The 26,132-nt window shown below is 39.7% G+C and overlaps 1 protein-coding gene and 1 long non-coding RNA gene across 9 annotated transcripts in view; one reads left to right on the plus strand and one right to left on the minus strand.

Moving 5' to 3' along the window:
• The window catches only part of LOC144376289 (uncharacterized), a 109,830-nt gene extending 103,241 nt beyond the window's left edge, over positions 1–6,589 (plus strand). The window contains exon 3 of the long non-coding RNA XR_013436584.1: positions 6,315–6,589. This is a non-coding gene — a long non-coding RNA (uncharacterized LOC144376289). The remainder of the gene's footprint in view (positions 1–6,314) is intronic.
• Lekr1 (leucine, glutamate and lysine rich 1) overlaps positions 1–26,132 on the minus strand; it is a 161,368-nt gene that overhangs the window by 58,666 nt on the left and 76,570 nt on the right. For all 8 annotated transcript variants that reach the window (XM_040269953.2, XM_078043516.1, XM_040269951.2 and 5 more), the window contains one exon: positions 9,773–9,854. In XM_040269953.2, coding sequence (XP_040125887.2) covers positions 9,773–9,854 — 82 coding nt within the window. The remainder of the gene's footprint in view (positions 1–9,772; positions 9,855–26,132) is intronic.

Below are 26,132 nucleotides of genomic sequence, written 5' to 3' on the forward strand. Positions count from 1 at the left end.
GTTTAAATTTATTTAGACTGCTCATTAACTATGCTGAATCATTTTCTGAATTTTCAAAATAGCTAATAAACTGTGTCATAAGATCTATTAGATTATAAATGGATCTGCCCTACTTGAAATATGATTTTAATTTCTAGAAAATTATATATAAAAATCATCATGAACATATATAGCATTCATTTGTTTTTAAACCTTTTATTATAAAATACATTAAGCTGTAAGAAAATTGCATAAAACAAATATATAATGTGGTGAATTATTATAAGGAGACACTCTGGTATCTGTTATCCATGCCAAAAAATAAAACCTTACCTACTACTCTAGCAGTGCTTCATGATAATGGGCCCAATCATGGGCAGCCACCTCTTCCCTAAAAGTAACCATTCTCATGAACTTTGTGGTAATTACTCTGATTGTTTTTGATGTTATATGCCCCCAAAACTATATTTTAATTTTTCTTTTATTTTAATGCCTTAAAATATTCTATTTCCTCCATTGTACCCTTTTTGTAAGATGGTTCTTTTAAGGTGTTGCTTTTACATAAAACAAACTGCATATCTTTAAAACATACAATTTGATAGGAATGGACATCATCACCATAGCCAGGTAGCACAGGAACACATTCAAGAGCCAGGACTACTCAGTGAAATGGAAGATTGTAAGGGTGGGACAGGGAAGGTACATTCAAACATCTTGTTATGCCAGAAAGTAAAAAAATACTTTAAAAAGATATGGGACCATGTTCCAATACCAGAGAAGCTAGCTTGAAGAAATTCCCACTAGCTATTCCTAGGATAATCTCAGTACCAAAGCCACACAGCAAGGAATTGAATTATCAACCATTAAAAACAGGATTGCTAGAGATGATGAACATTTTTTCAAATATTGTTGATTGATTGTATATCCTCTTCTGAGAAGTGTCTGTTCAGGTCCTTGGCCCATTTGTTGATTAGGTTAACATACTTTATATACAACCAGAGATATGAAAAGTTGTGTTGGATACATATAATAAGAATTGTAATGCATTCCGCTGTTTTTTTTTTTTTAGAGAGAATTTTTAATATATTTTTTTTTAGCTTTTGGCGGACACAGCATCTTTGTTTGTATGTGGTGCTGAGGATTGAACCCGGGCCACACGCATGCCAGGCGAGCGCGCTACCACTTGAGCCACATCACCAGCCCTTTTTTTTTTTTAATTTAAAAAATCAGGATTTAACAAATCTACAAAACAAGTGGACACATGAATGGAAGAAGGAGGCACCTGCTTAGAGCAAAATACTGAGAGCTAACACGAGGCAGATGGTTAGAAACTGGAAAATCACCATTCAGCAACCACTGGCTATAGTAAGGACTGAACAGGGAAAAAGCATTAATGGATCTTATATCTACAAATAAATTTTGATGAATAGTGTTTTCATGCATTTAAAATGTTTCTTCTAGGATTGTTATTCACTATAGGGGAAGAACAATCTTCTCCCACATCATTAATTACATACTAGAAAAACTGAGCGATACTTGGACCAGAAGATCTAAATTACCAGTGGGGAAGATGATTATCAGGTCTTCAGATGTGATGCACTGAGAAAGACACATTACCATTGTTGGGGCTCATAAAATAATACCACCAAAAAATGGCACCCCTGTATGCTGGTTATTTTAAATTCAAGACCCTTGGAGAGCAGCAGGTGCTGGAAGAGGCTTTATTCTGAGGTGGCCTTTTCCACTTAAAGACCGGACCTGCCAAAGAAGAAAAGAATCACCTCTGGTCCCTTCCTTGAGTTTTCACTAACTAAATGTGCATCTTCAGGAAGGAAACCATACCTGGACAGATTCTGTCACAAGCTATTTCCCATTTCCCAGACCCATTCAATTTCCCCTCAAATCATGTTCTATACTGTCTGAGCACTGGACCCATTCATTCACCTAAAATCACTGATGACCCCTCAAACTTCCTCACCCCAAGTCCTCTCCCCTGTAGGAAGGGAATATATGCACCTGACTGCACTGGGTTGGGGGTAATCACACTCCTGTCCCCATGCATGTTAGTGACTCCTCTGTGGTCAGTTCACTCCAGTGAAGAACCATATGGCTAAGGAGCCAAAACCACCTATTTGGTTTTCTAGTTGAGAAACACGGGATCCAATCACGGGAAACAGACCAATTAAAAAATGAGGAAAACTTTTATTTTAAAAAAGCATGAGGAGATCTGCATTCTTCAAAAATGTCAAGGTCATAAAAAGACAAAGACAGTCTGTGGGAAGACAGTTTATCTGATAAAGAAGGTTGAAGAGAGATACAAGCAGACTGACCCTACACTGGATCCTGCACTAAAGGAGAAAATGCTACAGAGGACACCATTGGGTCAATCGATGAAACTGAAATATTTTTGGCAGATTAAAGAACTACATGTTGATTTATGACACTGAAGACTCCACGGTGGTTATGTAAAATTCCACTTTCCTGAGGAAAGGCAGGCTGAAATGTGCAGAGGTATGGGCCATGTTGTGTGGGATGTATCTTCAAATAGCTCGGGAAGAAAATATGCATATATTATAAAATACAAGACAAGAAGGCAAAGGCCACGTTCAGTGAGTCACAAAGGAAAGAAGCCATAAATGTGAGGGTACAATTTCTTATCAAAAAGTTTTAAAGTTATAAATTCAATATTGGTTAGAGAGTGGAAAAATGGGTCTTTACAAATATTGCTGATATAAATAAATCAGTATAATCTTATTGGGGGGCAATAATCAAATATTCCTGTTTGATTTTAGCAAAAATTGTCCCAAGGAAATAATAGTGAATAAAAGTTTTGTCTATTTGAATTTTCTAAGTACCAACTTATGAAAGAGAAGTGCTTGCACATTCTAAGATAAGGGATTAGTGAATAAATTATTATTCATCGAGGTTAAGAATACTATGTATTTAATGATCATCCACAAATATATAATGACATAGAAAAACATCCAGGATATATCACTGAGTAGAAAAGTTTGCAAAACAGGACATAAAGTATGAGACCAATTACCTTAAAAGTATTAAACACTTAGAAAATGGACTAGAAGGATATGTCAAAATATAAGCGATCATCTGCATTTCTTGGCTCCTAGTCTCTTCCTGAGTCTTCAGATCACATGATTGCAATCTCTACTTCCGCCCTCACAACTACTTTCATGACTCTGAACCCCTGCCCTGCTTCCCATTTGCAAGGACTCCTGTGATTACATGGGATGTGCCTGCATAACCCAAGATAATCTTCCCTTCTCAAAAATCCTAAATTTAATCACATCGGCAAAGTTCCTTCTGCCATGTAAGGAACACAAAGATTCTAGGGATTAGGACATTAAAATCTTCAGGAGCTACTGTTCTATCATAATTGGGCTTCTTCATGTTCCTTGAACTCATAAAAGTCCTGGATCTCCTGATCTCAGATGCTGGCATGTTAGAACGGCTAGCTCCATTTTGTTCTCCAAAGCTTAACTCAAAAGGCCTTCTGCTCAGGGCTTCTGTCTTGGTTTTTCCAGCACAAGTACATCACCCCTCCCCTTAACTCACATTCTGACTATTTTATTTATATTTTCTGCAGCACTTAGCATTACCTGAAATTATCTAAGTGGCTCTCTGGGATCCTGCCAATCCAGTGTATAGGACTGCACACAACCATTCTGGCACATAGTCAGCCATCAATAACATTCTGTATTGAATGAATAAATGAAGTGAAATGAGCCTGTTCAAGTTAAGGCAGGTGGAAAATAGATCTATACACTGCCACTGGAATGTCACCAGGCCACTTTAGGCTTGCCAGACAAAAATTGCTCACAAGTGAGCAGAGATAAGAAGAAAATCAGAACTTGATACTTAATCTCAAAAACAGAGAATGGTCCAAGAACAGATTGGCCAAGTCAGATGTCGCTGAAAGGCCAAGTAAGAGCTTTACAAATTAATAATGTTTGTGTTTGTAAGCTTGTTATTGCACAAATTATTAGTTAAGCAAGAATTAACTAGTTAATTAATTAATTAGTGGCTGCTAATGAAAGTCAAGTGTAAGTACGTTATGAAGGTTCCTGAGTTAGAAAATCATCCTGTACACCACTTTAGACATGCTTTCTTTGTGGTTTTGCTTTCTGCAATTTCCATTACCCAACACAGTCTGAAAATATTAAAATGAATACTACTGAAATGAACATTCATGACTTTTAAGTCGTGTACAGTTCTGAGTAGTGTGATGAGATGTCATTATCATCTCATCCTGCCCTAGGGCAAACCACCTGCTTCTCTGCACATCCACGCTGTGTGTGCTGCCCACTTCCAGCCCCAGGTTGACTGTCCTGGCACCTCAGTGTCAGTGACTAAGTGGCCCTTCTGTATTGGTCTACAGCTACATGTCCCCACACCTACATGTCCCCATGCCTATACCTCATTTGAGGTACTCCATCTTAGCATGCAGCACCAAGGCATCTTGCCAGAAGGGAGCATATGATAAGATGTTCCAAGATCAAGAGACCACATTCCCATACGTCCCGTTATAGTATGTCACTATGATTATTGTTCTATTTTATAATTTGTTATTTTTGTTAATTTCTCACTGTGTCTATTTTATAAATTAAACTTCATCACAGTATGTGTATATAGGAAACATGTATACACACATATATTATATGAGAAGTCAGGTACTACCCATGGTTTGAGGCATCCACAGGTTTTGGAATATATCCCCTTAAAGATCAGGGGTAGGGACCACTATATTCATTAGTACTTGACAAAATCCAAAACCTTAAGTGAATTTGTTCTTTTGATGACATACATGAGAACAAACATATCTATACTATAAACTACACAATGTGTAGGTGTACGGGGTGAAGTAAGAATCTGCACACACACCCCATGCTCACTCCTGCTCACTCCTGGAGGTGCTGCTACAGTCCTTCCAAACATCCACTCTGGGGACTTAAGCCCTCATGTGTGTTATCACTCATATACACTTTTAACAAAAGGGGATCGTCATTTTTATGATCTTTTTTTAATGTCTCAAATTCCTAATAGCTTCTTTTTCCTAATAGTTTTTCTTTTAGGCTACAATTCTGGACATACTCTGGAGGATATCAGTTATACCTGTGTTGCTATTTACCAATTTCCTAAGGTATTAAAATTTCCCTGTGCAACCCCTAACCAATTTGGGGGTGTGTGGAGAGTATGTTTTTCCTTACACACCAACTTTTCATTGTGTGTTCACCCCAGCTTTAAGAGCCTCTGACTGTCTGCTTTCCTGTTCATTTCACCTTCGGCTGTTCTGGAGGTTGTACAAAGGAGCAGGTTATGCTATCTGAGGTGGGCACTGAGTTTCATCTTGAGCTGCAGGGACCCCAGCTCCCTGGCTCCAGCTTCTGCACTCACTGCTTTAGCCTGAGGTTATAGATGCCTCTGTGAATGCTGCTCATACCAGCTGGCTGGAGGAGTTTGCTGTAGACCAGCTGGCCTACATGTTCAGAGGAGCTGTCAGTGGACCTCCTACATCAGAACACATGGGAATTCACAAAAGTGTGATTGCTTGGAGATGCTCTAGGCCCAAATGTGAAATCGGAGCATCTCTGGAAATGAAATCTGACTCTGGGCTTGAGTGGACGAGGTCACACTGTAGTACAGGGTTTTAACAAGCTCCCCAGGAGTTGTCCACAGATGGGAGTCAGACAACCATTGCCCATGATTCACCAGGTTCCACTTTCTGGTCTTAAACTGATTCCGAGAAAGGTCCTGCCTGTCACATGTCCACTGCCACCAGCTCACAAGTGGCTTTCCTCTCCATTACTCCTCCACAGAGCCGACCCTTCCTATGCATCATCTCCCAGGAACTCCTGAAAATCTCTCACCATCTAGGGCAGTCCTTTTTCAATATCTACATGAAAATAATAAAAACACACTTCATATCTACCTATACTTAAAAACTATAAAAATGAATTTCAGTCTTCACATTTTTCATTATTTCAGGGAGGTCTCCCCTTAATTGATTAAATATTATGATTCCTAGAAATAAAGCTTGTAGAAAGCCTCGCCATCAACGTGGCAGAGCCCTGTTCATGCTCTGCCTCAGAGCTGACACGCGGCGGCTTGGCCCTCACTGCGGCTTTCTCCCTGGCCCTCGGGATCAAACCTGCTTTTTCCTCTCAGGATGAGCCTACCAGACGTGAGCTCACTTTGGTTGTCCTGCTCCCCTTACCAGTGACTCGTTTAGGAGAGGGTGCGTAAAGGGTTTTAGCCAAGGGGGTGTAGGGAGAGGTCTAATTGGTGGCTTCTGGGTAATTTTTCTCCTTGCTTCTAAGGACATACCAGAAAAGAAGGCCCGTCCTGCCTCTGGTGGCCTTGTATGTACATGGCATCTGGAATTGCAGTCACCTGCAGATCACAACGGAGCTAGTTTTGGGTAGAAGCCAATGCTGAAGGCAGCAGGATGGAGACAAGAGAGAAAATCAAGATCCTTGGAGACACTGCTGAGTCTCTGGATCAACTAACTACTTGGAGCCCAAAGCATCCTAATTGATAAGAAATTCTGATTTTAAATACACAACAATGTTTTTATAACCTATAGAAAATATTTTCTTAAAAATATCAAAAGGAAAAATAAAAACCAATTTCATCCATGTGTAAACTGCTTCTTCGTCTTATATCAAAATCTATAAAATGTATATCCAAATATTTAAACAAGAGAATTATCTAAGTTGAATAGGTAAAAATCATTCCTACTTCCAGTCCTCTATAAAAGATGAGGATAAAAATTAAAGGAAACAGATGCCATAGCATTTTCTAATTTCTAGAAGTTCAAAGAGGTTTGAGTATGCATAGTAACTTTCCAACTTATTAACAAGCTCTACCAATTTTGAGTGAATTATTTTTTACTTAAAATCAATCATTTAAAAAATGGTCAAGCCACAAATTTTCCTCCAATCTGTAAATAAAAGAGCACTAGTTGACTATGGGGAACCCCCTGGCTTCGAATACCCTGAGACTTGAGCAATTCCAGGCACTGCTCCCAATTGCCCACCCTCCCCAACTGAATCCTCGTAGTGAAAGTGAACAGTGTAGATGGATGAGCTGGAGGCAGGTGGCACTGAAAAGGTCTCTAGGACAGGAGGCATTTTAAGTTGCCGTTCATAGTTCACATTTTCTGAAAATGAGGGCTCTGTCCAATTTCCCATTGCAAGAAGGCCTGTTGTGAGTAGGAATCACTGGTTTTATAACCAACACAATTCAGCAGTTTTGCAACTGAACGGGATCGGGATCGCCTGCAGGTAATTAGCCTGCTGGGCTTGGTGAGGGTGTGTACTTCTTCCACAACTTCAGTCTACCTTGACCCCCGTCATTTCTCAGTACTCATTTCACAAATTATGCTTACAATATAATTAATAAAACTACCACAGGAATGTGTTAATTGTAAATGGGATGGCTCCTTGTATATAAAAAGAAATCTGTGCAAACTTCCTCTCCATGCAACAATCGTAAGCTGTAGCCCTTCTCTTTGGCAGGCTTCTGTTTAGCTTCTCTCCTAATTTCCAAGACTCTACCAGCTGAGTCTTGGGGTGCCCACGGATTCCCTTTTAGCTTAGGCCAGTGCTAGTACCACCTCCCTGCTTCTGAACTGTGCTCTCTTCACTTCTTGAGCTCCAGAAAGCAAATGTCACACGGTAGCTGTGGCCTGATGAGGCTGCTTTCCCAGAGCCATGGCTTGGCCAAAGCCCTCCCTTCTGCTTTCAGAGGGAGGGAAACAAGGATTTTTCTTTTCTTTTTTCTTTTACAACCACCATCCAGTTTTGTAAGGGACCGGCGAAACATCGGAGGAAGAGACTGCCAAGAGACTGACTTCATGCAATAAGCAGAAGGGGATTTTTATTGAGGATCCGATTCAGCACGCTGAGGCTCCAGGCTCACTCAAAAAGGGAGAGCAACCCAGAGCCCTGGGCAGGGGTTGAGCAGTGCTTAAGTACACTTTTTGGGGAGGGCGGGGACTTTACACACATCATAGTTTCCTTTAACAAATCACCATACACCACGGGAAAAATCAAACAATAATTCTTAGACTTGATTAGTACATCCATTGGCGGGAACAGGGCGGGCAGGGTGATTGGTCACTCCTAAGCGGGGTACCATTCAAACTGATTGGTTTTGGGCCTTGAATGCCTACGTGCCGGGTTACACAGGGTCCTAAGTTATTAAACAACCAGAGGATCAGGAGGAATATTTACTGGGCAGTTCGGGTATTGTCCTAACAGCTCCAGGAATTTCAGGTTTTGGGGGTAGCGAAGGAATTTAACAATACCTGATCCTTTACTTTTTAACTCAGGCCTTGCAGCTTAGAAACTTTACAATGCCCGGTCTTTTACACTTTAACTTCAATTTCTTTTACTCTTACAGTTTGTCATGTTTCTTATCTCCCAGAAGCTGACTACTTGGGTCCAGGGTGGGGTGTCCCCAAGGACTCCTGTCCATCACGGCTTCACCCCAGCCACCCTACACAGACAGCCAGCTGAACTGCTGGGCTTACTGGACTATAAACCTCCATGTTATACAGCATGAATATTTATTTTTCTTGGCTTTCAAAAACCACACTATTTTTGTTGAGAGCCACAGTTTAGTCAGAATGACGCCTGGCATTTTTGCCAGAGGGAATGGTTAGAGGTGACCCTGGAATAGGGCAGCTCCAGGATTAGGGCGGATTCCTGCTGCCTCGGGTGCCCACTACTTTGGAGTTCCCTTTGAGTTCTCGCGGGGTTCTGAGAGAATTGGCCACGGAGCCCAGTGGAGGCAGTGTGTTCCCGGAATAAAGTTTGGGAATAAAGGTTGCTGTTTGAACCTACAAGGCTTTGTGGCAGCTCGGTTATTTGTGCCCAGCCAGACTGCGGCATATTTTGCTACAAATAATCCAGGTATGCATTAATTTGATGGAGCATTTTGGGGATTTGTTCCTCCTTACAGTGTCCAGTACTTTGTTAAACACATTGTTCTTAGGAGTAGCCCATGGTCAACACAAACATTTGGTTGCTAAGCATTCTAAATATTTGTATTTCTTATGCGGTTCATCCCTCTAAATTATAGGAACTGAAAACCAGAGCTAGCAGATTATATATAACAAAGTAAAAGAATTTACTTACATTTCAAAGATTACTTACATTCTATTTTAGTTTTATAATTATAGATATGCTATGTTTAGATAACAAAGTAACTTTCAAAATTTCTTAAAAGAATTAATTGTTAAAAAGTAGTAGTGCTCTGGATATCTTACAAGGTAATTTTTATCATTTGATGTCTAATATTTTATTTTGGATTTATATAAATACATCAGCATTTCCAAGCTGCTCAGCTTTCTTTTGGAAGCTACCATGTTACAAAACAACTCCAGTACTACTTCTTATGAATAGACAGTATAAAAATAAGAAAAAAGTTCAGCGACTATTTCACATTGTTTGCCTCTGAATAACCAGGGAAAACATTAATATATTGCTAGGTAAATTTCAATACTTGATCTTAGCCAAAAAGTCACGAAACAGCTGATAACTTTCTTAGTGAAGGAAAGAAACTCTTTGTTTTAAAAAATACTTACAGGTCCTTCAATATGTACAATCTAGACCAGCAGGACAGCAAAGGAAAGCAGCAACGTACTATTACCCACACAGCTGAGGGGCTGCCTGGGGAGCAGAGCATACCCGGGTCTTTCTAAATTCTTCATTTTGTGGCACATGTTCAGAACACTGGAGTCTTGCACTCTGTTTAATAGTTAACAGCTTACGTGAGCATTTCTTTACAGTTGTCCAGCTCCGCCACTGTCCTCTGAAGTCTTAACCCAAGGGCCTCTACTTGACACTGTAAATCTGAAATGACACAATGTATTTCTGTCATTAGCACATAGAAAGTGTCCAAAAAATTTTTAAACTATTTTTAGACACTGATGGACCTTTATTTTACTCATTTATTTATACATGGTGCTAAGAATCGAACTCAGTGCCTCACACATGCCAGGCAAGTGCTCTACCACTGAGCCACAGCCCTAGTCCATGTCCAGATATTTTTGTAGAGTAAATCATATTCCTTAAAAGTTGACTCTCAGTTCCGAAAGGATAACACAGTGTTTAGTTCACTTAGCCTGTGTGACCGCTGACAGTCTGGCTGTCCCCACTAATACCCACAGAAATAACAGATCTTGGTGGAACCTGATTTGTTGGCCTATTCTGCCCCCATCGGCAAGCTGATCTGAAAACAGCCAATGGGGGTGAACTTTGCTAATGTCCCTAAAGGTCACAGATGTAGCTGACACATGGATTTCTGCCTGTTGCTCGTTTCTGATACACTTGATAGCCTTAGTGCTCTTGTGATTCAGAACCAAGAGACACTGCTGAGTTCTCCTGGCAGGGCTCAAGCAGACAAGTCATGCACCAGACTCATGGTCAAGAATTTGTTAGGTCAGGGTAACATCTAACAGGCATTTTTTGTGACTTTCAAAGCTGAGAGAATACAGCAGGAAATTGGCTTCCTGAGTTGTAGAATGGGGAATTTAAGCAGTATTTGAAGATTATTGAAGAATCTTGTGTCTAATGCATGTAGATGCAGAACTAAAACCAAAGCAGAAAGAACTGGCTTGACATGTCTAAGTCCTGTCATCAGATCATGTGTGACAACTGTGATCTGAACCTAGCCTGTGACAGTCCTTTTTGGGAATAAAGTAGAAAACAAACATATATAGCTGGACCAACTGGTTTCTACAGAAAAAAAGTAATTCAAAACACTGGAATTATAAATTTATGTTTCATTTGCTCGACTAATATATTGTTTAATAACTTTTTTTGTACTTGTGATTGAACTCAGGGAGTTCTACCACTGAGCTATTCCTAGTCCTTTTTATTTTTTTGAGACAGGGTCTTGGCACCCTTAATATTTTATATATATATATATATATATATATATATATATATAAAATATATACATACACACACAATTAAATATTTTTAACATTTTTTTAGTCATTGATAGATATTTTATTTATTTATTTTTATGTGGTGCTGAGAATTGAACCCAGTGCCTCACACTACCTTAGTTACAACCCTAGCCCTTAATATTTTTAATGGTAAACTTTAAAATCTTTGTGTGGTCATAAAAATATATAAAACTTCTATCTATATAAATCTTCAACCTGCCTTTTAATCTTTGTTTTAAGGAAGAAAGAACCAGTTCCTTAAATCAGAAAACAAATTCATCCTAAACAACAAATATCTTACTTGGAATTTCCCAGACATTTGTATAAATCTTAAGTTTCATCCGGTACTTTCACATTTTTATTTTTAACTAATTACTTAGTTGAAAAATAAAAATAATTTGCATTTATCATGTAGAAAATGATGTTTTGAAATATGTACACATTGTGACTAAACTGAATCAATTAATGTATGCATTACCCCAATACTTATCGTTTCTTTTGTGGTGAGAACACTTCTTAAGATTTCCAAGAATTCAACATATTGTTATTCACCATTGGTACCACAATAGAGCTCTTGAATTTATTCCACCTAACTGAAATTCCGTATCCTTTGGTCAACATTTTCTCATAAACATTATTTAATTGTATCCCTTATACTGCCCTGTAGGTGCTAATATCCCCATCCTGAGTCCCATGCCTCAGGGACTCATGATTCATGTGGATGAATGAGCAGCATCAACGGACTGAAGATGTTTAGCTCTGCTGCAGGATCCTGGCAGGATAGCCCCTCAAAATGAGACGCAATTATGGGCTTGAGTGAGATCTATCTGTAGGGCACACATCTCATCATTTACCAAGTGATATCTTTATATGGGAGAAAAAAGTAACATACAGAAAACTTATTTTTGAGTTAAACCTTTCAAAAACGGCATTTCATGAATGTGCTATCAGGTGCTGACTTGCTCTTCAGCTCATGCAGGGCTTGGAGAGATTCAGATTTCGACCAACTATACTCTTGAGGAAAGTGGGGAGAAGTAGGTGTTTACCCCCATGTGCTGGTCCCCGCACTGAGCATGGTGCTCTCCCCTGAATGATTTTCATGCATGGTCACAACTACCATGAAGAACAAGTACACATTTTGGTTTTATAGATGAGGATTCTAAGGATCAAATTAATCAGCTTATTAAAGTCCATGTGGCTGGTCAGAATGTCAGCCCGTGATTCACACTTCGGTCTACTGGATCCCAAGTCCGTATCTCTCTAATGATTCAACCACTCCTGGCTATAAAACCTGCAGGGGGCTAGCATATAGTTGTCCATGAAAGTGAGATTAGCGTGGCTACAGATCTGTTATCAAATTCCCAGAATATTTAAAATGGTATCCATAAGACAAATGAGAAGTATTATCTTACATAAAATATGTAGTAAACTGGTAGAATTTCCCACTTCAAGGGTTAGTTTTGAAAGTTTAGAAATTAATGTTGTCTGAATAATAAAACTATTTAAACAAAGGCGGTGTCACCGTGCTGATTTATAGCACTGACATCAGAGAACACAACTATGCCATCTTATAAATGTCAGGACACATCCTAAACCAGATGAAGCAGGGCTCAGAGCCCATATGATATTATTTCTAAAGGTAGCTATAGTTAAAAGAAAAAAAAGAAACCACAAGGAAATGGTGTTTGGCATGTGAATTTTCTGCAACTAATTCTCAATTACCTGAAAATTGTTGGACGGTAAGAATGGCAGCTAGATGGTAAGAATGGCAGCTAACTGAAGCTCATTTTTATAGCACTGAGAAGTATCCTGAAGCTCACATTTGAAAAGAATTGTGCATCACCATTACAGAACTGACTACACCACCCTGGCTCAAGAGGAAGAAAACAGCTACTGCACTTCCAGTATAATTCTGCCTGCCTACCTGCCCAAGCTCCCTTTCTCCCCTCCAGTTCTACACAAACACAGATGCTTAGTCTTTAATTTATAGAACCCAATGAGTAGAGAGCCAATTCCTTCAAGATTATTTGGCATGTATTTTACAGCAACTTTGAGTAAAAATTGGAAAAGTAAAATATATGTTTTATTTTTAAAAAACAAGAACCTCTGAAGGCTGTCAAGTGAAGTTGACAAAAACAGAAAACAGAAGTAATATCAACACAGAAAACATTTTATATAAGCAGAGACCATGACAAACATTCATACAAATAGTACATAATATAAATAGGTACCCAGTGTATAATTATGAGTTAATATATTTTCATGGCTCTTTTTTAAACTTTTACATATATTTTTTGTAATCAAGAAATGCTAAGAGTTATTTTTTAAAAAGATAGGACATATCTTTCCTGTTCTGAATGGGACACAAGAATCCTGTGGGTTTACCATAGGTTCTGGCAGACTTGCAGGGTCCTCTCATTTTCAGAAGCAGAGTGTCCCACTCCTGTCCTTAATAATGAAGGAATACAGTTAGGATACACAGCAAAAGAATGGAAGCATCAGCTCAGAACAACTCGGTTCCTGAGGAAGAGGCTGCAGTCCTCTGTGGTGAGACAGTTCACCTACAGTTTTCTGTTATTCAGCATGACTTGGATTGCAAAGGCCCTAATGCCCACAGAAAGGAAGGAAGCACTGGCTTCCAACACCCTGCAGCCATAAGGCGGAGCCCAGAGAGACAACCCAAAATTCACAGCAGTGTGTTCTGCCAGGATGCGACTGGGTTCTTCACAGATAGTAAAGAAGCAGCAAATGGCTTTAAATGAACAAAGCAAAAAAAGAGCTCTTGGGCTCTCTTCACACGAAGCCAGCTGCCTGCCGGATGGTATTCCACAAGCATCTGATTTGAGGTAATTAGTCATTTAAGAGAACCCTGGTATTCCAAAAGGTTTCTAGAACCTACAAATATAAAAGGTACTCATAGTTAACTATTTTATAGGATGATATAAAACCTTGTCATGTGGAGGGCATATTAAGTTGATATAATGTTTGAGAAGACAATAAATAAAACCTTTATAGCAGAAAGCTATTCAAGCTTAAAACTTCCTTATAAACACTGAAAATTCAAAACTGGTGCAAAGTGCTGTTTGGAGGAAAATGATTCAAGACTCAAGCAGCAAAATGGAAAAGCAACCAGCACCCAGAGGTTCAGGGGAAACTCTTTTAAGTAAGAAACTGAAGCTGCTTTTCTTTTAAGTACACTATAGCACACCGGAACAGGACAATTCAGAGGGCTGTGCACAGGCTCTAAAGCCAGATTGCCTCATGTCCAATCCTGGCTCCTCTTCCTGCCACTTGTGTGATTTCAGCATTTCAGTTCCCCTGCCTGGAAGGCAGTTGCTGGTGCCCAGGACTCTCCTGTGGACTAAGTGGCCTCACATACAAGAGGAGGGCAGCAGCCACAGCATGCTGGGAGCTCAAGGTGCCTGCAGCTACTTTGGCTGGTGTAAACCCTCTTTCCCTTCCCTGGGGCACATCACTTCTCACCTTGTGGACCCTGTTCTTGCACACAGCCTTGGGGTCAACAGCTGTCATCTTTGTTTGGGGAAGAGTAAAAATGGGCATTTTACCTATATTTTCCTGTAACAATCTATAAAGTCACTGTGTTAGTTATCTTTTCATCCCTGCCAGCAAAATACCTGACAAGAACAACTTAGAGGAGAAGTTTATTTTGGCTCATGGTTTCAGAGGTCTCAGTCCAGATCAGGCACATTCTGGAAGTGACATGGCTGAGGAAAGCTGCTCAGCTCATAGTAGCCAGGATGCAGAGAGAAGAGGCCAGAGAAAGTCAGATTCCCAAGGGCATGCCCCCAGTGACCTGCTCCCTCCAGCCATGCCCCACTGCCTACAGTTTTCACCCAGTAATTCACTCAAGTGATGAGGTCACAGCTCTCATGATCTAATCATTTCACCCCTGAACAGTCCTGCATTGGAGATCATGTTTCCAACACCTGAGCTTTTCAGGGGATACTTGATACCCAAACCATAACAGTAACTATGGCAAAATGTTGAAAGCTGTCAATATGGGTGATGAGTTCACATACTTTTAAAAAAATTTTATTTTCTCTATTTTTATGTGTTTGAACATTTTGTAGACATGCACTGGCAAAAGAGGAGCTTTGCTGTAAGGGTCAAAAGTGATAGCATGTTCTGCACTAAGGGCCTCATCAACTCTGTTCTGTGTGTCTTTGGTATAAAAGAAAACAAACCAAAAGGGGCAAGAAAATGAGCTGAGGGACGGACCAGATGAGACTGAAACACAATTAAGGGACTCACGTGAGCCTCTGAATAGGGAGCAGACATGTTTCATCTGGGGGTGGTATCTCAACAGGGAGGTTGCTGGTTTTGCTGTTTTGAAGAGATGCTGCTGAGATGCTCACTGGCCTTGGGAATGCCGTGTCCCGAGGATATCCATGCCTGGGAATTTAACATACACCTTCTAATTTGCAAACTAAGTGCAAAAGGGCTGCACTTTTTGCAAGTGTTTGAAAAATTACACAAATTGTCCTAAGCTACAGATCTCATTCATATTCTTACTTTTCTTTCACTCTTCTTAATTTTTTCACTCAAAAATTCTTACTTTTTTGAGACATACGCATGAGCTACATAGATACAACTCATTCCTCTTTGCTGTATTTCATGCATGCACCACAATTAACTTATCCAGGCCTATATTAATGGAACCTAGGTTACCTGACACTTTGTCACCACAAATAACCTGCATTCCAGGATTTCCCCATCCTCTTGCATACCCTCAAGAGGTTTTCAGTCTGTCCCTGGAGATATGTTAGGGCCACAGGAGTTTTAACATTTTTAAGCACTGCCTAACAGTTCCCAGAATGACACTAACACACTTCCAGCTCTCTGGATGAAGGTCCCTGCTTTCCTAATTCTCATTGGAAAGAGTTATTTTAAACATTTTTGCAAATCCAAAGCTTATAAAGTGGTGTCTCACTGCTGGCCTAGCTGCAGCTCTCTGCTTACTGTGGATGCTGAGCATCCCTCTCACACTTGGCCACTTTACCATTTGCTTTCCCCAAGTCTCTTTGATAGCTACTCCAACCAAGCTTTCTTCTTCACTCCTCCACAGAAACAGTGCTTGTCAGGGTCATGAATGACCTTTTGTGTTAATGACTATAAAAGTCAACCTCCTTCTCTGAATGCAAATGTTAAGCAGCACTTGTGCACTTGTTCTCTCTCTCTTGGCAACTTAGCCACTTAGCAGGCTGCTGCTGCTTGTTCTCTATGGATGGTTCTCATTCTCAAGCCGCTCTACCTGTGAGAAGCACCCAGCACTCAGGTCTGAGCCTCTTCACTACTGCATCATCTGCCAAAGTGCTCTCACCGGGGTCATGGCTGTGGATGGTGTCTGAGTGAGGGAATCTCCCTCACTACCACCATAGCTACTGACACAGAGCACTCACCACACACTGCGTCCTCCTCTCATTGTGCAAACTTATTAAAATGTGCATTTATGAAAGCAGGAACCTCATCTGTTATAGTCATAGGACTTGGGACATGGAAGTTGTTTACAAAATAACCTTTGAATCAAGCAAATGAAATACCACTAAATATATTTACATTTAGCAGGAATACCATTAAATATATTTAAATTTAGCACCCACGATTACAATACATGAAACATAAATAGTTGCAGTTTTCATTGATATTATATGATATATATTTTGATGTTGAAATACAACTTTCCTATAAATATGTTACTTTACTTTAATAGACATTTACTGAGTATCATCACTCATTTGTAGGTAGGTTCTATGGTAGTTAGACTCAGTGTACAAATAACAATAAGATATATTTCTTACCCTTAGATAAATCATAATCAAGTGTTTTATTTGGTGTTGAAGAATTCATGTTTCAAATAACATCAATAACTCCTTTAAACTAAAGTGTGCTCTATTTTTCACCATTTTACATTATTTTATTAGTTAAATGTCAGTAATATGGTTGAAATTGTGGGATTTCTGATCAGATATAACTAATCTGAATAAATAAAATCAAGTTTGCTATGTTAAATATAATACGTATATGTTATATGACAAACTGATAAGCTTTTAGCCCTTTTCAAAAGCAATCTCATTTAAAATTGTATAATATAGATTCACAGAAGAAACTTTTGCACATGTAAAAATATATACCAATAGAAGAGAGTTATTTAATGAGTATTCAACTATGTCAATTCTAAATTAACATATTTTAACTTTAGCAAACACTCAGATGGTGATATAGCCACTTAGAATATTCATTTCATTTGCCATTTATATTTCAGAGGTTTGATTCATATCTATTTTGAACAAGTATTCTTGAGATATATTTAACATTTTCTACATTATGTCAGAAGGAAATGAAATAGCATTTAGAGATTATTATGAATCACATACTAGAACAGGTGTGAATATAGGGATAAAAAGTGGCAATTCAGTACAATGTGGTTATATTAAAACTGGAAAATTATTTGTGTGTATACACGCAATGTGTGGTGGTGGTGGGAGATGGGGTGGATTAAATTGAGCTAAGGAGAAAATCAGAATATTTATAAAATTTATAAGTGAATTATAATAGATTAAGAATGAAAACTTTCTCTTCAGTATTGTTTATGTAAAAATCATCTAATTTTTCACTGCATTTTAATTCTGAACGTTAAAGTGACCCAATATAACAAGAAGATAATTATCATCTATAGGGGCTTATAAAATAGGACAAATGTAGGTATGAGTAAGAGAGAAATCTTAAATTGTAGTTGTGGTTGTACCATGGTTGAATTCATTGGCAACATGAATAGAGCTGTCTATCTCACAAGGAACAAGTCCTGATAGATTTAGAAACTTTGTATTAAGCTTAGAACAGTCTTTTGCTTTCTGATGGATCTATACAAAGAAATAATTTAAGCAATCACATGGATACGTATGTTATGGTGATAATTTTCAAGGCTGAGAAATCCTAGTAAAGGAAATGTGCGGCCCTCAGTGGATGAGAAAGGTATGGGCCTGCAGCGAAATACCAGATCACTAGCTGAAAACAGCTATGACTTAAAAAAAAAAGACTTAGGTTAATAATAAAGTCAAGTAATCAATGGAGGACAGAAGTTGAGACCTGTGATTTATGGCATTTTCCAAGAGGGTCACATAATCATATGGACATGAGCTTCCCTGAGTGAACCGTGTGCAGGTCCCTGTGAGCAGGACTAATTCCGTGTAAGACTGAGGAGGAAGGGGACACATCCTTGGCCATGGAGTGCTGGCTCTTGTCCTGCCCCTCTCTGCCAGTGCACACATGGCAGTAAAGCAGGACAAGGACAAGACACAGGACCTTCCTCAAGAGTGGTTGCATGTCACCCAACTACTCTGAGCTAACTGCATCCTAAAATAAACTCAGCTTTTTTACATTATGTAATCATGTATCAAAGATATGTTTCATAATTTTAGGAGTGAAGAAAGATCCTTAGGAAATACTGATGGACACAGTAAAATATAGAAGGCAGATGCTTAATGTAATATCACTCTGACAGAAAACAATAAGAACAACTGTCTAATTAATTAATAAGGATAGATTATAAGTAGATTATGATTCTCCAAACAACATAATGCTATGAATATTTTTATAAGAAAAGATTCCACAACAAAGAAAAGGGAGTAGAGATTATACAACTTTGTTATTTTATTAAAAATATATAATATTCAGGGCTGGGGTTGTGGCTCAAAGGTAGAGCGCTTGCCTAGGATGCATGAGGCACTGGGTTCAATCTCCAGCACCACATAAAAAAACTAAACAATCAAAATAAATGTATTATGTCCATCTACTACTAAAACTATTTTAAAAGTATATATGTATATATACAATATTCAAAAAATAAATTCTAGAAGGACACATTTCAAAACTTCATAACTATTTGAATGTTGGAATGTCCCAATCAATAAGTGAACATAACAGGAAATGAAAAGCTGGTATTAAAGTAGGGTAACAAGGAACCCTAGAACATCTCCTGTTGCCACTGTGGATGCTTCTTATGACACTGTTGGGTGTCATGTGCCTGCCCTAGGTAGACAATTCACATTACCAGCAGCCCTGCTCAAGTGGCTGGTCCAACAGCACTCTGAGGGGCTCACAGGCCATGAGACACAGATCAAGAGCCCTGGATCAGGTTCCAGCTCCGCCTGTCAGTAGCTGCAGGGTCATGGGCAAATGACTTCATTCCTCTGGGCCCCAGAAATCTCACTTGTAAACTATAGATAATAACAGTGCTTAACGCAGGAGGGTGACAGGAAGGGGCATGGTGGCTGAGCTGTGCCTGACAAGGGCAACTGCTCTGTGACTGCTAGTGCTATTCACACAGTAGAACTAAAGCTAAACTCACAGGGATACTTGTTAATGATGTAAGGACAGCATTGTTATCAGAAGTGGGAGGGGGGTTGGAATGCTGGAGATGCTGGCAAGGGGTGGGTGCTGTTGAGCAAGAGGTCACTGATTTCCCAAACAATGTCACTATCACTCACGCTAGTAGCACAAATGTGGACATCTGCAAATGTCTATGAGCTCAGGTACCTTCTGTAAAATCATGTGTGAAAAGTGTCTGTGTGTGCTGGCAGGGGGATCCTGTGGGTGTCAGACAAAAGCTCCTCCAGCTCCCCTCCCTGCTCCCTTGGAGTAGCCCTGAGGAAATAGAAGCTGTGTGTGACAGAGAAGACCGGCAGCCATCAGTGGTTCCTGATACAGCCTGGTATCCCTCATACAATACACATCTGGTTAGGACTGCTGAACCACCAGATGAATGAGGGACTGGCATCCAAATGAGCAGAAGAAAAGGACTTACCTGGTAACAATCACATTAGGTCACAGCATAAATGGGGGTGGGGGAAATCTGTCTGAGAGAGGTGGGTGTAGGAAGCAAAGCAAAGGACAGAGTCCATAGAATTTAAAAGAACAATATCTAAAATTTGCCCCCAAGGGGTCCTGAGAAGTAGGATGTGGTTAAAGAAAAGGCAGAGAAAGTGGTAGGCCAGGTGTTGCCTTGGAAAGGGACAATGACGTTGGAGGTAAAGGAGGAGGAGAGAAGCCTGCAGGTGGAAAATACCAGAGAGTAAGCCAGAATCATATCGATCTCAGAGGAGAGAAAGGAGTCCAACAGAAAGACATCTGAAGAAGTTGGGTGACCATGACAGAATTTCCTCTAAGAGCTGAAAATTCATCAAATGGAGAGAATTTGTTAAACAGAGACACTGTTTCCCTGTGTGGGAAGCTTAGTGTGGGGAGCAAACGACTAAGCAAAGCAACAAAGAGAACCTTAGAAGACGCGGGTGGTCAAAGACCACATGGCTTCTGAAGGAAGTTCCTTAAGAATTCACATTTCAATGGTGTCCTGGTTCTAAAAAAGGATTTTCAGGTTCTAGTTAATACTATCTGCCTTGCAACTTATCTAGAGACCTGGGGAATCTAGTTTTTGAGATTTCCTTCTTTTGAGCATAGAAGCAGTCTACAGTGTCCCAATTTGAAGATAGTCTCTTTTAAGGGCTGTTGGATCTAGCGTAAATAAGGGTCACTGCCAATCTCCCTGGCTTTCTGTGAGATTTGCACTTTTCCTCTTTTATGAGAAATCAAGGTTACATTGTTCCAGATGGAGACTGAGGATTCCAAAGGAATGAGAGACTGGTAGAGTTAGCACCATGCGCTCTCTGAAAGTCACACTAGCAGGTAAGGTCAAGGTGGAATTCTGTAGGTAGCTTCCTTCCCTGCCATGCAACAGGTGACTCCTGAATCAAGTGAGCCAAGGCTGACTAGAAGATACCCTGGTGGAGCCAAAGGACCTTTTAAGAGGAGAAATCAAAATTTATAAAACTCCTCTGTGACTAGAGTAGCACTTAAGGGAATTCTAATACTTTTATCCTACATACAATCATCTGGTTTGCTGTCACACCGGGAAAACCACTTTAAAATGCCATTTAATTTTCTGGATCTGCACGGCTATTCTTCAGGCATCGCTACATCCCCTCTTGTCTGTACTCCTGTAGCTCTAAGGTAGGTGAGGAAAGCCACCAAACTCCCATTTTATAAATACAACAACTGAGTCAAAGAAATCAGTAACTTGTCTAAAGGGCCTGTAAGAAGCAAATACAGGTCCAGAAAACAGAAGCGTTTGGTCCCTGGGTCAGTCTCCCTTTCAAATGCACACCATTAATTTTAACTTTTCTCTACTTCATTAGTGAAGCTACTAATTAAGGGACACGCTACCTACACGTGTTACAGCACAGAGGAGACCTGCACACACCAGGCAGCATGCACAGGACCACATACTGCATGTTCCACGGGTGTGAAACCCCAGGGCAGCCACCTCCAGAGGCCAAGAGGAGAGGAGCAACTGTGACCCCCGGAGAGACTCTTCACAGATGTGAGGCTTCTCCCAAGGGTGAAAGAAATGCTCAAAAATTTGATTGTGGCAATGGTCACACACCTTGTCAATCTCCTAAACACCATTAAACTATACAGTTAAAAGGGGTAAATTTTATGTAAATTATATCTTGATAATTCTGTGTTTGAAAAATTAGGATGTTAAAATATTACATGCAAAATAATTTCATTATACTTAATAGCTTATTGAAAGAAAAAGTTTTTTCACTTGGGATAAATTTGAAAGTTGATGAAATAGATTTAGGGAAAGATATTAGTGCTGGAATGATTTATCTGAACTCTGTCTTCCAATATTTGTGACTGCTGACAAAAAGCAAAGGACACATCATTCCACCAGGTGGAAGGAAAATCACTTAAGTGCACTGATTTGTAGGTCACAGTGACCTCTGAGAGGAATATTATCAATTGAGATGAATTGTGCATTCTGGAAGTAATATTAGCATGAGCCAAACATCAAATTATAAAACTTAGGCAAATCTTTAAAAAGGGAGCTAATAATTTAGTCTTCCAATTTTTATTTTACATGTTTACTTTTCTATAAAAAAATTAAATTTTGTCATTAAGGACTGGGCTGCTATTGACAGTGCATAATTTACTCTTTTTCAACCTCTGAGCCACATTCCCAGACCTATTTTGTATTTTATTTAGAGACAGGGTCTCACTGAGTTGCTTAATGCTTCACCATTGCTGAGGCTGGCTTTGAACTTGTGATCCTCTTGCCTTAGCCTCCCGAGCCACTGGGAGGATTAAAGGTGTATGCCACTGTAGCCAGCGCATTAATTTACTCTTATACCACTATTAAACTATATGAGCCAGAATTAACACATGCATTTTAATTTTGAGCCTCAATTGTTTTTAATGAAAAGAAAAGTAATAACCATAAAGGTTATGTATTGAATTGAAATTGAAATTGGCCGGGCATGGTGGCATATGCCTATAATCTCAGAGGCTTGGGAGGCTGAGGCAGGAGGATCACAAGTTCAAAGCCAGCCTCAGCATTTTATCGAGTAAAGACCCTGTCTCTAAGTAACTCGGCAAGACCTTGTCTCTAAGTAAAATATAAAAAAGGGCTAGGGATGTGGTTCAATGGTTAAGTACTCCTGAGTTCAATCCCCAGTACCCAACAAACAAATGAATAAATAAAAATAAAGTTGAAATTTTTTGATGGTGTTTTCAAAAACAGTAACAAAACGTGAAACTGTGAATATATATTCAACTTTGGAAACAAACAAATGGCATCAGAATTAGAAGTCGGTCATAGCAGATGGGAGCTGAAAGGGTCTGCAGGTCTGAGCCCAGCCCACTGCTGCCTGGGTGTGGATACAGTCCCTGGGGACAGACAGTGTGTCAGTCACCTGGCTAATGTGTTGCGGGTCAGTGTCTCCTGTCAGCCTAGAATGCTTTCAACTAATATCACATTTGTAAGGGATTGGGGGAGGGGTGGCTGTAAGACACAGTAGAGAGAACGCTCATAGCTCAAGATGGAGAAAGATTATTCTCAAATAAGAGATATAGAAATATAAAATGAAGAACACCTTTTAAATATTTGTAAGGAAACACAATAATGATATAATACTCAGTACAAGTTTAAAAGTTTAGAGTGTAATGAAATATAGTTCATGTTAGTCAAAAGAATGTGACATTTCATAGTAGTCAAAAAGAGTATAACATGATGAGTCACTTCTTGAGAGAATAAGGAACAAGCAGGAGTGTGAAGAACAGGCCGTAAAGGAAATTCAAGTGAACTAGTCCAGAAAGGAAGTTGACTGTGATACCTAACAGGCAAAATTGGTTCTAAACCTGTGGAACTAGCAAATGGTTTATAGAAAGAAGTATAAACATGCAAACATTTAGTTTCCTTTTCTTTCTTTTTTTTTTGTACCATGGATTGAACCCATGGGCACTTAACCACTGAACCACATCCCCAGCCCATTTTAGTTGTTGTTGTTTTTTATTTTGAGAAAGTGTCTCCCTTATTGCTTAGGGCCATGCTAAATTGCTGAGGCTGGCTTTGAACTTGCAATCCTCCTGCCTCAGCCACCAGAGATGCAGGGATTACAGGCATGCAACACTGTGCCCAGCTAGAATCGTTTTTAAGATTTTTAATTATAATAACCATATATAGAATCCATGTTAAAAGTGAATTTTAAGTACTTTGTATTGTATTCTTTAAACAAATTTTATTTCTTCAAAACAAGACACAAAAAGAGACAACTGTATAACAGTCTACTCTTATTTTGATTTGCCCAAAGAACCTAAAATGTCATGCCCATTATATTACTCCAGTGATATATCTGGGGAGAAGATATTCACTGTAACACATTGGATTTTCCTTTTCTCAAAGGGTAACATGATTTCTGAAAAAGACATAAATAAATTAGAAAAGGCATAAATGACAATATCATAATAATAAAAATCTTAAATACCATACTCAGCTAGTAACAGAAAAATTTGGCATGCTTTAAAAAGAAAGCAGATTAAGAAGTAAGACATTTAAGTTCATGAAAATTGTGAAGCAAATGCCATCATATGGTAGAGAAAGTATAACTGGACAAAATAATTTGAATAGCAATGTCCTTGGAGCTGGAGAAATTCACTGAGTATTCTCAGTACAGAGGACGTAAGCCCCTGATGAGAACTGCTAAGGTTAACAGCATCTGCATATAGACCTAGTGTAACACCAGAAGGCTGGGAGCCCCATGAGGACCCTATAAGAGCCAAGACTCTGCACACCTGCAAGCCAAGGGAAGACAAGGCCTGTGGCTGGCATGCAGAAGATGCCCAGAAAACAGTTACTGAAAAAGTGAAAGGAATTTCAGGCCAGCGTCAGCCAGGGAGGACAGTGGGAAGAGTCGAGCTGCGGTGAGAGGCAGTGAACAGGTTCATGGATGGTGGGCAAATGCTATGTCAGATCACAACCAGCAGAAAACAGAGGGTGGAGAGGAGGGGAGCAAAGGGGCAGGCAGGGAACCTGGGAGAGTCTCCAAGGGATCCTAAGAGGGAAGCGCACCTAATTTGATAGACAACACTTGACAGACAAAAACTGAGATGGTAACTCTGCTGTCCTTCCTGAACCTGTGGTTCCACAGCCTTCTGTGTTAGCTCTTCATTACTGCGATGATATAACCTAGGATAATGAACTTAAATGAAGGAATGATTTATTGTGGTTTATGGTTTCAGAGGATTCAGTCCAAGGTCACCTGGTCCTCTTGCTCAGGGTCTATGACAGCACAGTATATCATGGCAGGAGCATGAGGCAGGGGAAGCCAAGAGACAGAGGGGCAAGGGCCTCAAAGGCATGTCCCAATACCCCAACTTTCACCTACTAGGCTCCACCCCTTAAAAGTCCACCACCTCCCAACAGCACCATGGGCAGGAGACCAAGCCTTCAGCACAGAGGCCTCTGGGGGACATTTGAAATTGAAGCTATAATACCTTCCTAAACCACTGTCACCACTTCTGAAAAATGAATTGGAAAGAAATAATATGTTGGTACAATCCAGTCAGTTCACCAGAAAGGTATTTGTGGATAAAGCAAGAGATTTGTTTATGAACTTTTAAAAAGATATTTTGGCAACTTTCACACTGAGACCCTGGCATGGGAATGAGTAAGATTCTATGGATTCAAACAACCTGGTGCCCTTGGGAAAGAAACATCGGGAGTACTATTGGTCGCTCCTGAGAGTAGCTCTAGCAGGCCTGTCCACTCTGACTTACCAATTCAAAAATGGCTTCCACGAAGAGAAATGTAAAGGACTTTTAAATTTTTCCTTTGTTTCTGTAGTGTGTTACCTGTGGAGAGAACCTATTCAATAACAGCAGCACAAACGAACCTCTAACTCAGTATTGAAGTAATATGACTCTTTACTCTGGAATGATACTACCCTTGAGAACAGTCCCTTACATCTCTCAGCTGCCCAGCCTCGAAATAAGACCGAAGAGATCAGAGCCTCCACCTGCACTTCGAACTCGAACATGCACTGTACTTAATGAAAGTGAGGCCTTGATGAGTATCAAAGTGTGGTTAATTAGTGCTGCTATGTTTTTGTTTTTACTATAGGAAGTAGAACATGAGCTAGATCTTGAAAGATGTATAGTTTGGGTAATTTTTTTAAAGAAAGTTTATTTGTTGGCAGCAAATGACTGTGACTCTGGCCAGCCCACCGGCAGAACCCACGTGGTAGGAGCAGAGCAACTCCGCACACACAAGTGCAGAAGGAGCTGCGCCCCATCTACCAGCGTGGGATGGCTTTCCCCACAGGCTTCCATCTAGGACCTAAAAGACCATCATCCAGGTTCCTGCAGGCAAGGTATTGGTAACCTGCAGGGACACTACAAGAGTATAAGATAGAAACTGTAATACCTGAAATCCACTCTGCTAGAGAGACACACAGACACAATGAAGAAAAAAGGGAAGAAAATGCCCCAAACAAACCAAGCTGATACAATAATAGATTCCACTGACAGCACAGTAGATAAAATGTCAGAGATGGAGTTCGGAATGTATATGAACATGATATGCAGGGGCTGGAGCTGGGGCTCAGCGGTATTACACTTGCCTGGCACATGTGAGGCACTGGGTTTGATTCTCTGCACCACATATAAGCAAATAAAAAATAAATAAATAAAGGCCTATTAACAACTTAAATTTTTTTTAAAAAAATAAAGTGATATGCAAAGCAAATAAAGAATTAAGAGAGCAAATACAGGCCACAATTGAATGCTCCAACAAAGATATAAGAGAGAAAATACAGGTAGCAAA

Source organism: Ictidomys tridecemlineatus, chromosome 3 (genome assembly GCF_052094955.1).
Source record: "Ictidomys tridecemlineatus isolate mIctTri1 chromosome 3, mIctTri1.hap1, whole genome shotgun sequence".
In the NCBI taxonomy this organism is placed as follows: Eukaryota; Metazoa; Chordata; class Mammalia; order Rodentia; family Sciuridae; genus Ictidomys; species Ictidomys tridecemlineatus.